The 14,975-nt window shown below is 42.5% G+C and overlaps 2 protein-coding genes across 3 annotated transcripts; one reads left to right on the top strand and one right to left on the bottom strand.

Annotated features, from left to right (window-relative positions):
* The first annotated feature begins 675 nt into the window (after positions 1 to 675).
* Positions 676 to 4,267, top strand: coq10a (coenzyme Q10A). Its single transcript, XM_076166284.1, has 6 exons — positions 676 to 816; positions 1,047 to 1,223; positions 1,718 to 1,867; positions 1,959 to 2,151; positions 2,261 to 2,362; positions 2,734 to 4,267. Exons 2-6 carry the CDS (start codon positions 1,087 to 1,089, stop codon positions 2,899 to 2,901), a joined length of 750 nt encoding a protein of 249 aa, XP_076022399.1. The 5' UTR covers positions 676 to 816; positions 1,047 to 1,086; the 3' UTR covers positions 2,902 to 4,267.
* A 1,029-nt stretch (positions 4,268 to 5,296) lies between these two features.
* On the bottom strand, positions 5,297 to 14,672 carry cs (citrate synthase). 2 transcript variants are annotated; one of them, XR_012965098.1, is made up of 12 exons: positions 14,497 to 14,672; positions 11,939 to 11,986; positions 11,699 to 11,806; positions 11,068 to 11,133; positions 10,761 to 10,892; positions 9,502 to 9,690; positions 9,164 to 9,363; positions 8,001 to 8,130; positions 7,710 to 7,811; positions 7,388 to 7,597; positions 6,094 to 7,299; positions 5,297 to 6,046 (listed from the first exon to the last, which is right to left on the bottom strand). XR_012965098.1 is itself a non-coding variant. In XM_076166283.1 (11 exons), exons 1-11 carry the CDS (start codon positions 14,545 to 14,547, stop codon positions 7,129 to 7,131), a joined length of 1,407 nt encoding a protein of 468 aa, XP_076022398.1. In that variant the 5' UTR covers positions 14,548 to 14,672; the 3' UTR covers positions 5,297 to 7,128. The 2 variants fall into 2 exon arrangements, 1 of the variants encoding a protein (XP_076022398.1); XM_076166283.1 differs by having other exon boundaries at positions 5,297 to 7,299.
* Positions 14,673 to 14,975: the final 303 nt, after the last annotated feature.

The raw sequence follows: 14,975 nt of genomic DNA, 5'->3' as shown, positions 1-14,975 counted from the left end.
GTAGTAGTTCTTTGGTTGATGCTGTACAAAGAAGTGTTATTTCAGCTCCATGGTAATGTTCTAGGTTGCAGTTAATTGCAGGCAATTTGTGGACCAAGTTGGCATTTCATTCCACTGTGGTTTCCTGCAGCAGACTGAAATAATTTGTTCTCATAAGATTTTCTAATTATACCAGCCACTCAATCTTGGTGCTTGTGGAACATTGTATTGTCGGAGCTCTACTCTCCCCCGATAAAGTTAAATCATGTGAGAATAGAGCAAAATAAGACGGAATGTTTTTGTTATATTTGCCATGCACCTTATTAGGAACATTTTCAGAACTGTTCATACTTTTTCTCCTTTGCTATTCAGAGGGAAATATTGTACTCCTGTCTTTATGTAAAACGTGTTTTCTGTTGGAAATTGGTCATAGACCAGCTGGATGGTGTAAAATGATTTAGTTTAGATGCATGCTTGTGTGTGTGGAATTATACAAGCATGCATGTGAAATCTCCAAGCAGATGTGATGTCAGTTTACAGCTTGTAAACACGTATATTTGTTCCATCTGGTCTACTCCGTGTCAGCCATGTGTTCCTCCCATCCACTAGAGGGCAGCATTTCAACTCCAGAGTATTTTAGCGAAAGTGAAAACAAGCTACAGAGCAGCAACAGTCGAGGGAGAGAACAGTGTGTCCCACCGGCGTTTTGTGCAGAAGGTCGTACACAGTTGGGCGGAATTTGAAAACCATTTCGATCCAGACCAGCCGGAATGATCTGACTTCGCCGGGAGTCAAGGAGTGACAAGAACCGCAGCGGAAAGCGAGAGAGGCGCGACGGTCTGTGGTGTTTTGTTTTGTTGGGCTCGTTATGAAACCTTGCTAGCTAGCTAATCTTAGCTTAAACCGGCTTCGGTCCCTAAATGTACGAATTCATCTGTTTTAACTAGTGATCTCGACAATCAGAAACACGTTTGAATCGTCTGTCCGGACCGAAGCGGTGTGTTTGGACTGTAACGTGGGCTCTTTGTGACCGGTTGTGAAGCATATCGGACTCTCCTGCTTTTCAGACCTCGAATCATACTTCCTTGATCTGAGCTGTTTGGAGTCATGGCGGCCGCTGCCGGTGCCCGTAGGTTACCCATGGGTGTTAGGACGTTCAGCGAGTTTCTCCAGGTCGCCACGACGGGTTCAACTCGAGCATGTCGCCCAGCGGGACCCCGGGGCTGCGTGAGACAAAGCATTAGGTGAGTAACGCAGGGACAGGGGGGTTGGGAGCCATCGAAGACAAAGGACCCTGCTGCCGGACTCCTGACCTATATCGATACTTGTATCGGTTGAATACTCTATGAAGAAACGGAAGAGTAATACTGTGGTGCTATAATCAGCCACGCATCCAGTATATGTGCGTGCATCCATAGTTAACACACACATGTAGGTTAGTGAGTGGTGATAAGCGTTTAGTTTAGGTCTGATACTGTGTGTGTTCGCCTGCAAACCACATTCCTTAAATGATCCAATCAGCAGGAGTGAGAGACGCGTTACCAAGCCCAAATCAGAAAGTACCAGCAAACACAGCACAACAAAGTAGAAACGTTCTGCTTGCTCTGGATCCTGTTTGGCGTATTTGTACAATGGATTTGGTTAGGCGGGGTCTGGAATGTTGTGGGGAGCGTGTGTTGTTTACGTGTGTGTTTCCAGTATGTGGCTGAAAGAACTTTTGCCGTTTACCCTTTTTCAGACATTTGTCATCATGCGGCATTCTGATGATCAGGAGTCCCAGAGTGCTTTGCCTTCAAGACTGGGAGACCATGGCCGCTGCTCCCCAAAGCAGAAACTTCTTCAGCCTCACCAACAAAAGGAAGGAGTACTCGGAGCGCAGGATACTCGGGTAAATGTCCTCACCTAGCTAAAATTCCAGGTATGTTCACTTTGGGACAACACAAAGTGGGGTTCCTGAATCTGCGTGCTTTCCTTTTTAGGTACTCCATGCTGCAGATGTACGATGTGGTGTCCAACGTGGACGAGTACAAACACTTTGTGCCCTGGTGTAAGAAGTCGCACACCATCATGAGGAGAGCGGGTCACTGCAAAGCCCAGCTGGAAGTGGGGTTCCCTCCCGTGGTGGAGAGATACACGTCTATGATCACCAGTGTGAAGCCTCATCTCGTCAAAGTAGGTGAACGCGTCGACCGTCTCTCTTGGGGGCAGGAAACACATTTATTTGAAGTCATTCTCAGTCCAGATCTGTCACAGTAACGTCTCTCCCCTTTGGTGCTTTCAGGCCATATGTACTGACGGAAAGCTGTTCAATCACCTGGAGACCATCTGGCGCTTCAGTCCCGGCATTCCTGGTTATCCTCGCACGTGCACAGTAGACTTTTCCGTGAGTAGCCGCCCACTTCTTTCTGCAGTGTGTTCACGAGCCGTATTTGCATTGAGCTGTGCATTTGAAAATTGTTCACTGGAAACACTGACATTTCCAAAGTTTGTATGATCAATTGAGGTGAATTCTGTGGGAAGTCGGCAAAGAAACGCTTCACCAAACTGTTATAGGAACATGAAGTTTTGGATTTCCTGGTTGGGTGTGACAGATGATTTACCAGAATGAAGTCAGAAAAGGAAGTCACAGTTATAGACGAGGGAACTTTTAACTCTGACACGATGGCCACGTCCCTCATAACAGCCCGAGTCATTTGGTCAGATTTGTTGTTTGATGGCGTCAAACCACGTTTGTTCTGTCTGTACATTTCACAGATATCCTTCGAGTTCCGCTCTCTGCTGCACTCCCAGTTAGCCGTCCTGTTCTTCGACGAGGTCGTCAAGCAGAACGTGGCCGCCTTCGAGCGGCGGGCCTGCACAGTGTACGGCCCAGAGACCCACATCCCGCGGGAGTTGATGTTTCACGAGGTCCATCAGACGTGAGATGGCCTCCCCGCACGTTCTCCTCAAGCCTTAACCAAGCCAATAAAAACCTATTTCCTTTATCGACCCCGAAACCGCACAACGCCACGTAAAATACTTGATGACTTCACATCCCCCCTCCCCCCCGAGGCAAGACCACAGGACACTCGCAAGCATCGTTGAAATAATGAAAACCATTCTTATTCTTCCTTCAACAAGTTGAGTTCCACCCTCCCCCCTCCTCCCTCCTCCCTCCAGTCTCTGTACCTTTTCTGTCTACCTCCACTGAGGGGATCCTTGTTTGGAACCTTCCCCTCCATGCTGCTTCTCCGCCGCAGTTACAGTGCAATCTGTCGTCATGTCAACAAAACAGTAAATCCACAGAAAAACATAATGTTACCAACGGCAGCGAGTCGCCTATTATTAAACAGCAAGTTGACAATGCAATGACAGCGATTTGAAGATGTTTTTGTTCTTAGAAAAGCCAAAAAGTAAGTAAGAAAGAAAGAAAGAAGGAAGCCCATTGATGCAGACTTTGACTCCCGACTGGGTCTTACCGTTCACTGTGATCTAAAGGTTCACACACAATGGACTGGTCACAGCGAGTCCCAGTGAGTGTGTGTGTGTGTGTGTGTGATTTTCAGTTTCAGTGCAGCTCATTATATTCTTAAGCATCGTCTTTGCCCGAGCTTTGACTGCATCAGATGGTTATTCTAAAATATTGTTTGACACGTTGTAGTGAACTTTGTGCAAGTGGATAAATTCATTCATTTATCATATTTATTTAGTGTTGCTTATGCAAATTAAATATTTTATCTGGTTAAAAAGAAATGAATGTGCCATGTTAGGGCTGAGATATTTTGTGAGAGTATTATTGAAGTGCTAAACTACAAGGGGAACGTTTTTGGATAATGTAGTAATGCCTTGTTTTGCAGCCCAGCTAAGTTTGCACAATAGACCTTTAAACTATAATATTCCAAGCGGTGTTTGGGTAGGAGAGAGAAGTCAAACACTCTGCATGGGCTTACAATAAGAATGTCACAGGAAACTTGGAAATTGTTAGTTAAATTTTATAAAATGCTAAATATTAAAAGGTGAAAAATAAGCATGATTAATGGAACAGTTTAGTTTTCCTATTGTTGGTCTCTCATTTGATTAGTGAAATGTTTTGTGATGTCATTGGTAATCTGAATTAAGTCAAGTAATCAACATGTTTTTAAAAGGTTTGGTATTCTGTGATATCAGCAGGAGCCACTTTATTGTCTGTTACGTTTCCTGTATGTTCTCACTATGGAATACACCAGTGGGCTGTAGAATAAAACATCACCAGTAAACTATCATCTCCTGTGGGCTGAGCTTTTATTCCCCCCACCTGTATATCCATTTTCATTTTTAACACAAGAGCCTCAGCCAGAATTGAAACTGATTTTTCTCCATGTGCTTACTACTCCAGTATGGTCAAAGCTAAATATTTGTTAACGTTTTGTGTTTATAGACTTATTGGATGTTGCACACAATCAAGTTACTGATGCATGAAGAATGTGTGTTAAAAATAAGAGTGCATCTGTCATTTGGTGCTACATCCTGAATTTTCCAGTGTTATCATACCAAAACAAAAGCCATATTTGCCATTGAGTTGCATAGAATAGCTTTGTTTTTATGTTGCAGGCCATTCTGAATCTCTGTACATGCCCACATTCTGGCATTTCAGGGTTTTAAAATATTTTCATTCTGTTTAAAATGACATCAATATTTGATAGATTAAAAAATGTTATTTGTTTTAGGTACCTCATTAGTTAAAGGCTTTATTTCTCACCAAGTGTCGAGTGCCAAGTCTGCACACAGGAGGAACAGAGGGTAGTCACGGTGACAGTGGCAGCTGACACCTAAGAAACCAGAGTGGTGTGACGGTATTTGGGCCGGTTATTAATAACAGCCTAAAGGATCGTTAGTATTTGAACTATCATCTTGCCCGATCATGTTAATTGCCTTTATAACATACGTCCTTGCCCTGTTTAATGAACAAAAGGTGTAATTGATCGGAAGTTGAGTTAAACTGAAGCCAAACAAAAGGCTGAGAATGTTAAGATAAAGTAGTTTTGTGGTTTAGGCTGTTTAAACAATTGATTATACACAAGATTGTCTGGTATGTTTAAACAAGCAATTCTCTAGGTTTACATTTAACAGTTAGTGTACTTTCAGTGTGAAACATCCTGAGGTTACAGCCATGACTCGATTTCTAATAAAAACCAATGCAGTGGTTTCAGATCTGCAGTGGCTCTGTGGTATTTCATGCATCAGTAACACTGCAATTACATCATCTGATTCAATCTGACCATGACATGATTAATGCACAAAAAGAAATACTCAATAGGTGTTAATAAAAACCTTTATTTTTCCTTTTTTTGTTTTCCGATATTAACTCACGGACTTGTCCATTTGACCCATTCATCCCACCCCCCTCCACAGTCCCACTAATCCATCTGCAACCAATTCTCCCACTTACCATGTACAACCTCAAAGCTCCTCTACGATCAAAATAACCACAAATCTTAGACAGCCAAGCACATGTAGAATACTACAACACACCCGATACACCTAGAAGAGAATTTAGGCGGAGTAGACGGTGAATCATTGACTTAGCCTGGGAAGAGCATTGTTTTAAGAAGAGGATGCGTGATCCTGCTTAGACTACATAAAATGGAGTGTTGACTAACCTAGGAGCAGCAGGTAAAGCTGCTTTACAATACAGACTTAAGAGCAAGCTTGAAACATTCTAATTAACCCTGAAAAACAGCACCGGGAGGCCCACACAGCTAGGCAAGAATCTGTATATACAAGATAGCTGCAGTACATTTTGTTCTTAGAATTTCCAGCAAACAATGAGACTGAACTACAATGTGTTGGTAAACTATGGTAATCATTGTGGTTACACAAGCAAATGTTTGCTTAGAGTTCATACAATCAAGCTATACATACAGTATATACCTATGTACACAAAGTATAAATAAACCACAAAATGAGAACCCAAAGATTATAATTTTATACATAATAAACACCAAAACTCTCTGCAAAAGGGACAATCATCCTGGAGTTTCTACTTCTACAGATAAGGGGATCCAATCAAGCAAGTGCTCAGTTTGGAGTAGTTGATGTTCAAAGCGCTCTCTTGTGGGGTTTAAGTAACACACAAACAACCAAATAAGATAAGACCTCGACACACACACAAAGGCCCCCGGACCCCTCGTTTCAAGCTTGCTCTTAAGGATTTACTGTGGGCCAATTAGAACATCTTTTCTTTTGCATTCTGTGACTGTACAAAGTTACTCTTCCCGGTTCGACTCCTTTTGAACACAAAGACCCATACGGACAAACTTACAGACGTACAGGACTAATACAGCGTGTTCCCGAGAAAGGGGACATTACTTTGTTTTTGACTGGACAGTTATTTTGATCATAGAGGTAATATAGGTGATAAAAACAAAACTTAACTAAAGTTGGAGAAAAGGGGAGACCAAAGATTTAAAGGGGCAGTAACTTTTAACTTGATTTCAATGTACGAACATCTTGAACAAACTGCTAATTTCTCAGAGGACCTTTTTCCTCAAACTGGAGTGTTCATAATGGGAGTGAAACGTATGGATAGACTGGGTTGGATGACATCTGGGAATATTGCATAGAAGGAAACTATATGGTGAGCATTTTAACTGAGAAAAGTCAATAACTTCTAAAACAAAATCAGCATAGGCCAAAACATTGACTCAGATAACTTTAGATTTGTATCTTTTTTTAACACAAACAAAAGAAGTGTAACTCACTCCCACAATTCCCTTTGAATGCCACCGTCTATTCATAGTTCAGACATGGATGCCCAGTGAAGAACACAGGCACTGCACTAATGTCTCACAGGAATATTTTGCTTATAATGCGAGCAGACTAACAATTGTACATAGATTGAGCCAATGGCTGGTTACACGTATGTGTGTGTGTGAAGGGTTTGTTTCTCATCTTCCGAATAAGGAGGAGTGATGGGAAAACATGTCATTGGTTAACTAAACACACTTGAACACCAATTGTGTGAACAATTAAAAGGCCCTTTTTGTGAAATGACATTAAAAGCGTACTGTCTCTTTGAATCCCATTTCTCTGGGGTTGGGAATTGACAGGGGTCATCTTATGTCTGCCATTTAACATCACTTTCTCCCCACCCTATACACTAATCCCCAACTCCTTTCAGCTTCCTCTCCTTCAGCCTGATTTGGCCCCCACCAGTGTCATCAGTCCATCAGTGCTCATGGACTTGGGGCGCTCCAGGGGGAAGCCCAGGGCTCTACTCCACACCAGCTGAGCCAGCACACCCAGGGCTCGGGACACACCGAACAGGACCGTGTAGTAATTCATCTCAGTCATTCCATAGTACTGCACAGGGAGGAGAGCAAGAGAAGTCAGTAGTGTAACGTGACGCGAGATCTGCATGACTGAACCTCAATCGGCACACGTGACTCACCTGCAGCAACACGCCACTGTGAGCGTCCACATTGGGCCAGGGGTTCTTGGCCTTACCCTGCTCCAGCAGCACGTTGGGCACAATCTTGTAAAGCTGAGCGACCAGCTTGAACATGGGGTCATTGGGAAGGTGCTTCAGGGCAAACTCACGTTGGCAGGCGTAACGTGGGTCAGTCTTCCTCAGGACAGCGTGGCCATAACCTGGCACAACCTATAGTCAAGAGAACAAATGTCCCTCAAATATACTGTGTGACCTCTGCTTGTCGTGATTGCAACAAACCTTTCGAAGTCTTTGAACGATTAAACAAACAAATTGTCTTTACCCTTCCGGATTTGAGGGTGTTCCAGATGTAATCCCTCATCTTCTCATCCGACACCTCTCCTCCCAGCTCCTTCTGCAGGGCCGTCAGCCACACAAGCACCTCCTGTGGGATGCAGGGGGGAAAAAGTTATATAAAACCATGTATGTAGTCATCGTACACAATAACCATGTAATGCCATCACCATAAAGGAGACTGTGGAGATAACTTTTGACTTAGAGCGCAAATACTGGAGCAACATAGACGAGCAGACGCTAGTAGAGCAAGACTAAATTCCTGGGATTCACCACAAACCTGATTGGCCAAACCATGCAGAGGACCAGCCAGCCCATTCATGGCAGCGCTGAAGGACAGGTATGGGTCAGACAGGGCGCTGCCCACCAGGTGGCTGGTGTGGGCACTCACATTGCCTCCTTCGTGGTCACTGAAACAAAACAAAGTCTTACAAAATCAAAATAGCACATCCAAAGAATATTGTCTGGAAATATTCTTCCTCATACTTCATATTGATACTTTGTGGCATTCACTGAGTGAAATTGGGCAGAGGCCATTTTCATCCTTTGTGTCTGAATAAGATGTAGCACCTCTTGATATCTGAATCTAAAAAACTGCACCACCAGTGAAGTCTTATCTAGGATATTGTTCGCTCTGTTTTTTAAACATTTCATTTGCTACATAGAAATGTGATCTGAATCCTACTGATGTGTCGGAGTGAAACTGCTACTGCCTTTGTTTTTGGGAAATGGGCCGTCAGACTCATGGCTCCAGAGCTCGAGAATGTTGGTTAACTCTGGGTGAGCGTTAAGTATGGGATGTAAAGTTATTCTTGCACATGGGAGTCACTTCAGGAGTGTGATATGTTCAAACTGGTATCACATGCAGGCCACTTTACAAGAACTATGTTAATAGCTAACTAAAAAAATAACATGTGAGCAGTAAATTGGAATTGAGCACTAAGGCTTGCAGCCGGAAAGTAGCCATTAGTTTGATTGGAAACAGCTGTAGAGGGCCTGATCCCTTCTTACCCTTTATTGACTGTCAATTACTAACCTCAGCTGCCAGAAATGCCACAGGGCCCAACGATAACACAGTGGGACCGCTACCGAATACAGAGTGCAGCCAAGTGTGTCAGCTAAATGACTACACTTTAAGGAAATTAGTTCGTCGGCCACATTCAGGGGTGCAGCACTTCTCAACAGTTGCTGACGGTATGCGTATTAGGCTGAAGAATGACGAGAAGTTGAGCAGGTTCCTGCCCCATCTCTGTCATAACAGGTCTAGGCTTACCTGCCTCTGCCTAAGTGTGCACTGTTCCATTCTCGAAGACAGAAAAAAAATAACAATAAAATGAAACTAAATCTGCCTTGGCATATTGGTAACTTTAAGGGTGGTGGGGCAGTTTAATCAGAGACAGACAAAGCTACCCTTTAATCAAGGAACAGTGATTTAGACTGTACCTGTGGATGGTGAGGTAGAGTCTCATGAGCTCAGTGAACTGAGCATCACTGTAGCCCAGCATGTTGGTGAAGTTGTGGGACCAGTCCAGGTTGGAGTCGATGGCTCCAATACTGCTGCCTTCACGATACAGGTTGCGGTAGATCTTGGCAGCAATGCAGGGCAGCTTGGCAATCAAGTCCATGGAATCTTCATAGACAAACTAAGAGAACCAATGTGAAAACAGGAGAAAGACATTATGTCTAATCACAAACATTTTCTACCTCAAGTGCATGAATTATTAGTCAATTATTGATCGAATGAATGAATGAATGATTAACCGCTATCATTAGTTATTCACCTCCCAGTACTTGGACTTGTGGACACCCTCAGAGTAGGCCCGTGCGAAGCCACTCTCACTGTTCAGAGCTGTGATGGCAGCACTGAACTGAGACATGGGGTGTAGGTTTGTGGGGAAGTTGTCCAGCATGGTGACAACATGAGAGGGGAGGGCTGCTCTCTTTGCCCATTCTTTGGACAGCCAGGTCACCTGAGGAAAACAAACATTATAAGCAACTGATCTGTGATACGTGCTTTGCTATGCTCATCAGATACTTGACAAGGCCACAGACAGGTTAAAAATAGTAGCTTGGTTATGTCTACCACTGGAGATATCAGAAGCAAAACAGGTCCTATAGGACACATAATTAAAAACTACGTTCACTACTGGTGACACTTGGCACAAACTTGCTTGACTAGACTAAATGTTCCCAGACAATGAAGGCTTAAGGCTTTAAAACATCATGACGCAGGTTTAGGCTGGATAGACAGGATTAAAGTCTGATGTACAGATTTGTTAGAACACATAGTTCAAGCTAGTTGTGTCTCTATATGGTTTATTTAGGTATTTATTACAGACATGAATTTTAGTAACATATTGCAGCAAACACCGACAGGGAAGGAGAAATACTGAATAGGAGGTATCTAGACAGCTGGCAGTGAGGACAATGGAAAGAGGATAAAAGAGTTCAATACTTCATACTTGGTCACCTTCACAACCCAACGTTCTCTTTCAACAGAACCTTTATTACTGTCAAAAGCCAGCCATTACATTTACAGCCAATTCAGAAGGAGAAACGACAGGCAATTCAGAAGCAACCTACACTGTTGATTTACAATACCTTTGCTGAGCAGGAAAAACCTCCCAGCTAGCTGATCCATTATTCACATTGATCTCTTACATACACAATACAGGACATGTAAGAAGTCAGAAGTAAAGGGGATCAATATTTTTCCCCCATGAAAAGTTGCAGTCAGCTTAAAATGAGATCTTTGCCGTTTGCAAGTTTATCGTCATATCACTAATCAATGACATAACAGAGTAATACATTTTTATTTTAGGCACAGAGTCCCTTCATAAAGCAATTAACAGTTGGCAGAACACCTTTTTCTGTGGTTGTAAGCGATTTGTCAGCAAGTTTATCTGTAGCAATTCAGTCACTGACCTTGAATTGTATTTCACTGCACGGAATTTTATAAAACACCTGCAGTCGTAGTCGTCCCTCAATGCATTATGGTACACAAGGACATTGGCCGCCCCGTCAACCCTTTCCCACTAACCTGCTCCTCTGTGGGCACCTGTCCTGTGATCAGCAGCCAGAAGAGACCCTCAGGCAGCGGCTCCGCACCTCCTGGAGCTTTGGGCAGCAACTCCTGGCACTCTGGGATGCTGTAGCCTCGGAAACGGATGCCCTGTTCGTCGATGTAAAAAGAAAAAAAATTAATAAGGAGCTAAAACTGTAAATGATGTAAGTAGATATAGAGTGAACAGTGTGCAGGGAACCAACTAATGTTGCTAAATTAACTGTATAAACCCACTCTAACAATGAATATCACCAAGTTGTGTTTTGCCCATCAGAACACTCACCTCATCAGGATCCAAGACAGAGGTCTCATACACCAGACCCTTCATCCCCCTCATACCGCCATAGACCTATAAATGGAAATATGACATTATAAAAACCACCAGCTTCTTAACACTATACATAGTCATATGGTTTAGTAGTAACTGTATAGGTAAAGTCTTAATGTACAAGTTAGTAATTGCTTTCAAGTTGTACTACACTGCAGTTGACCACCACAGCAACAAAAGAAAGATTCCGTGACGAAGGAAATTCCAAGCACAGCATGGTTAGAGGTCAGGGGTGAGTGTAAAGCAAACTTCTGAGACTCAGCTAAAATGTCTCTGCTTGTGGGAGGCTGTGCAGCTTCATACTGTGACCGCTGTGGGTGATTTGATTCGACCAATACCCGACATGGTACATAAGGTTCAAGCGGCCTAGACAGATTAGGTGAGGATGAAGTGCCAAGTCTAAGCTACATAACGGATCATAGACCTAATAGATTAGGTCTAAATATACATATAAGATGGTCTGATAAGAATCTTGATTTCATTTTATAAACGTAAATAGTTTGATTTGTGGTTCTCATTCTGATTCATTATGTATTGTGACACAACTATTCTGTTCATTATGCTAAACAGCTCCAGAGTTACTTACCATATCAACAGTAATTTGTCCGATATTGGTTTTGCCATGCTGTTGTTTAAAGTTCTTGATTCTGGTCTGTTCTTTGGGGACAAGGTCTGCCAGAACATCCTTTAGATTCTGTAAAAGGAAAATATATTCATTAATGTCCATCAATCTTCTAGCCACCTATTCCTCTAATTTGAACTTTATGCAAATGTGTTTCCCTGTACTAAGAATACTCAATAGAACAGAGCAGTGAAAAGGCCTTACCGTTGATGCACTGACATGTCTGGCAGCCGCAAGGAAGGAGGTGGCATTCTGAGGACAGAAGAAGACAACATCTCAGTGCTAGATGAAGACAAACATGTTGGCAATAAGGGACTACCTTTTAGTTTAATTTGACACAAGAGGAGAAAGCACAGATTGCCCATTTCCACCATACTAATAGCAGAAGCACCGCTATTTTTGTACTTGTATCGTACCTCGCGTTCACAGGAGTTACAACTACAATAAATCATGAAATTGAGTTTAATTAAAAGACCTAAGAAATGGGTAGCCAGAAATTCCTAAATAGGGGGAAAAACCGAACATTCCAGCTCTTCACTTAATAATTGCAGCCCTCTGGCCCTTTTTCATTGAGCAGTGACTACACGTCACTTTTAATGACACCAAGCAGAAAATCATCTGACTTGCTAACAGCAACCATTGCGTATATTAATAGGCCTTTCATTTTCCCTCTGTGCAATCCCAGTTCCCAAATGTATTAAGCTGACTGGTGTTTAATTTCAAAATCCTAAAAGCTTCCAACACCACATCCCAACTCTGTATTGATTTGGACTCATATGATGCCTCCAAGACAATATTTTAAACATTGTTTCCATCTTTAACCCCCCAAACACCATTTTTACAAATGTAATATGCACATTGCAGATCGCAGCTATTAATAAATCTTATGAGCATCATTAATATATTAATCACTGCTACAGGTTTGCCATGCTAGAAATCCAGGAAAAAGATCAAATCTCCTGCACGTCAAAACATGAATGAAAACAAAAAACAAAACCATATCCTCAAGTTGACCTTCAAATGTTGAGAGTAATTCCCAAATTGACAGTGTGACAAATGACAGTGTCCCAATCTCTAATGGTGCAGTGCAGTAGTAGGCTAATGTTGGAAACACCATGGCAGCAGCGATAAGTGAAGTTAGCTGTTGCTGGTCATTGAAAGGGGACACCCCTGTCATCTGACGCATAATGAGAGAGGGAGGAGTCGAGGGGATGGGGTCAGCTGGCTCTGTTCCCACTGGGATACCCTCGCCCCATGCATATCCACAACTGGTGGGAGAAATGGCTCATCATAGAAACAAACAGATGATTTCATGCCACAAATCTACACAGCTGATTGGATTATGTAACGGCACCGAGTGTTAAATATAGAGAACCAATTTCAGTAGCTTGCACATTCCACTTGCCTGAAACACACATAAAGAGAACTCCACCTTGACATACATTTTGCATCCTTTGAAAACATGACTCGGCTCTATTACCCTGATATATATACCTGCCATGTGCATTGTGCACACAATGTCATGATACCAACAATCATTTCTAACATTACCAGTCTTTCTCTCTTACAATTTTTTACAGAAAATCTTTTGTTGCAATTGTGTTCTCTAAAGTAAGGGGTTGCACACACTCTTTCCTTACCCATTTGGGTGAAAGTGAATTATGTAACTTTTTTTGTTTCAGTCAAAAGACAAAGAATGTTATTACCTGTAAGTGTTATGTAAGAGCAGGCTCATTATTAACAAGCAAAGATTACAGCTGATAAGACGGAAATATTACACAAGAACATTTAAAAGGAAGGTGAGTGATACCACCCACCTTATACAGAGTTGAAGGAAGGAAGTGATTTGTCAATTACTACTTGTAAGACAGGTTTAAGGTGTACTCAGTCATTAACTTTAAAACTCTGACCTAAGTTGATGTCAGGGTCATCAAGTCAATACGGTGTTGGCAACGAGGTCAGTGGAGTATGATGGTAGATTAGAGTTATAGAAAGTATGAATGACACAGACAGAAACTGCTGCAATCACCTGTTAACATTAATACAATTTAGTCATTATGTAGGGAAATTGAAAGCCACACCTGCTATACCTAGATAACCACGGTCGGGTTAACTTTGAAACCAGGCCAGAAACTTTACAAGTACAGAATTGCCTGATGTTAATAATTCACAAGCGCTAAGTAATTAAACCTAATAGCCATATGGCATCAGTGAATGACACTTCTGATTACTGGCTAAAAAAAATAACGTGAAGGTCAACGGGGACTGGGCAGACAGGCATGGAGTTGTTAATGAGATAAAAGCAAACTACAACATCCAAATGTAATTATTCTTCTGATTATTTTAAATAAAAGGAGTAAAGGGGAAGTGATGAGTAAAAAGCAAGTTAGCGCCGCAGACACCGAGTGGTGAAAGGCTGTGACAAAGCCAGGCCAGCATTAACCCACCAACTGACATGCTAGTATTAGCTACGGCAGCTACGGGATAAGTTCACAAGGTACAGCCCCGGACGTTTTAGCACCGAAACGTAAACACAGAACAACGAAGAAACTGCGCTTTTAATTGACTTTTGACACTATTTCAATGTTGTATTACCAAAAAGTCCCAATACGTGACATTTGACAAGGAGCGTTACAGGGCTATGGTAGCTTAATGTTGACTGGTTTTGCCGCTATAGCTACGTCGTTAGCCGCCTAGCCTTAGCTGACGTCCACGGCTTTGACTCAGAAAGTACCTTCGCCACTAAACGCCCGTCCACTTACCTTTGAATTGAGCAGTTTGGGTGCTAGCCTGCTGACGGACAGAAAGGACATTGTGTCTGTGTTAATTTGTTGATGATACTAATTGTTTAAACCTAAGAAAGCCGCTGCCTGTGCACCGCGGAACTGGTTGAAGGTGCCCCTCCAGAAAGCAGAAGGTTGACGAGGGATTCGGGCCCGCAAGTAGCAATATCGATGATTGGCTGATGGGTCTGTACGTAGAAACAGCGTACTGGATTGTGATTGGCCTGATGCTTATCGGGTGTGCGTTGATTGGACAGTTTACGCAGAAACGATGTCAGCGTCAGATCAGGGTTTATTCAAGAACGAGCAGTGTTCTACAGCGACTACACGCGAATTTGAGCGAAAATACATTTATTCCATTTGCTGTGGTTTCTGTATTTGCTTTAGATCCATATTTAAATAATCTAACATATATCTCCATATGCTACTGTTGATCTATCCGACTTTAGTGTCATTCG

This window comes from Genypterus blacodes, unplaced genomic scaffold (genome assembly GCF_046128005.1).
Source record: "Genypterus blacodes isolate CSIRO-AG114 ecotype Tasmania unplaced genomic scaffold, CSIRO-AGI_Gbla_v1 ptg000156l_1, whole genome shotgun sequence".
Lineage (NCBI taxonomy): Eukaryota > Metazoa > Chordata > Actinopteri > Ophidiiformes > Ophidiidae > Genypterus > Genypterus blacodes.
Note: the sequence above shows the minus strand (reverse complement) of the source record. Positions and strands in the feature narration are given on the sequence as shown.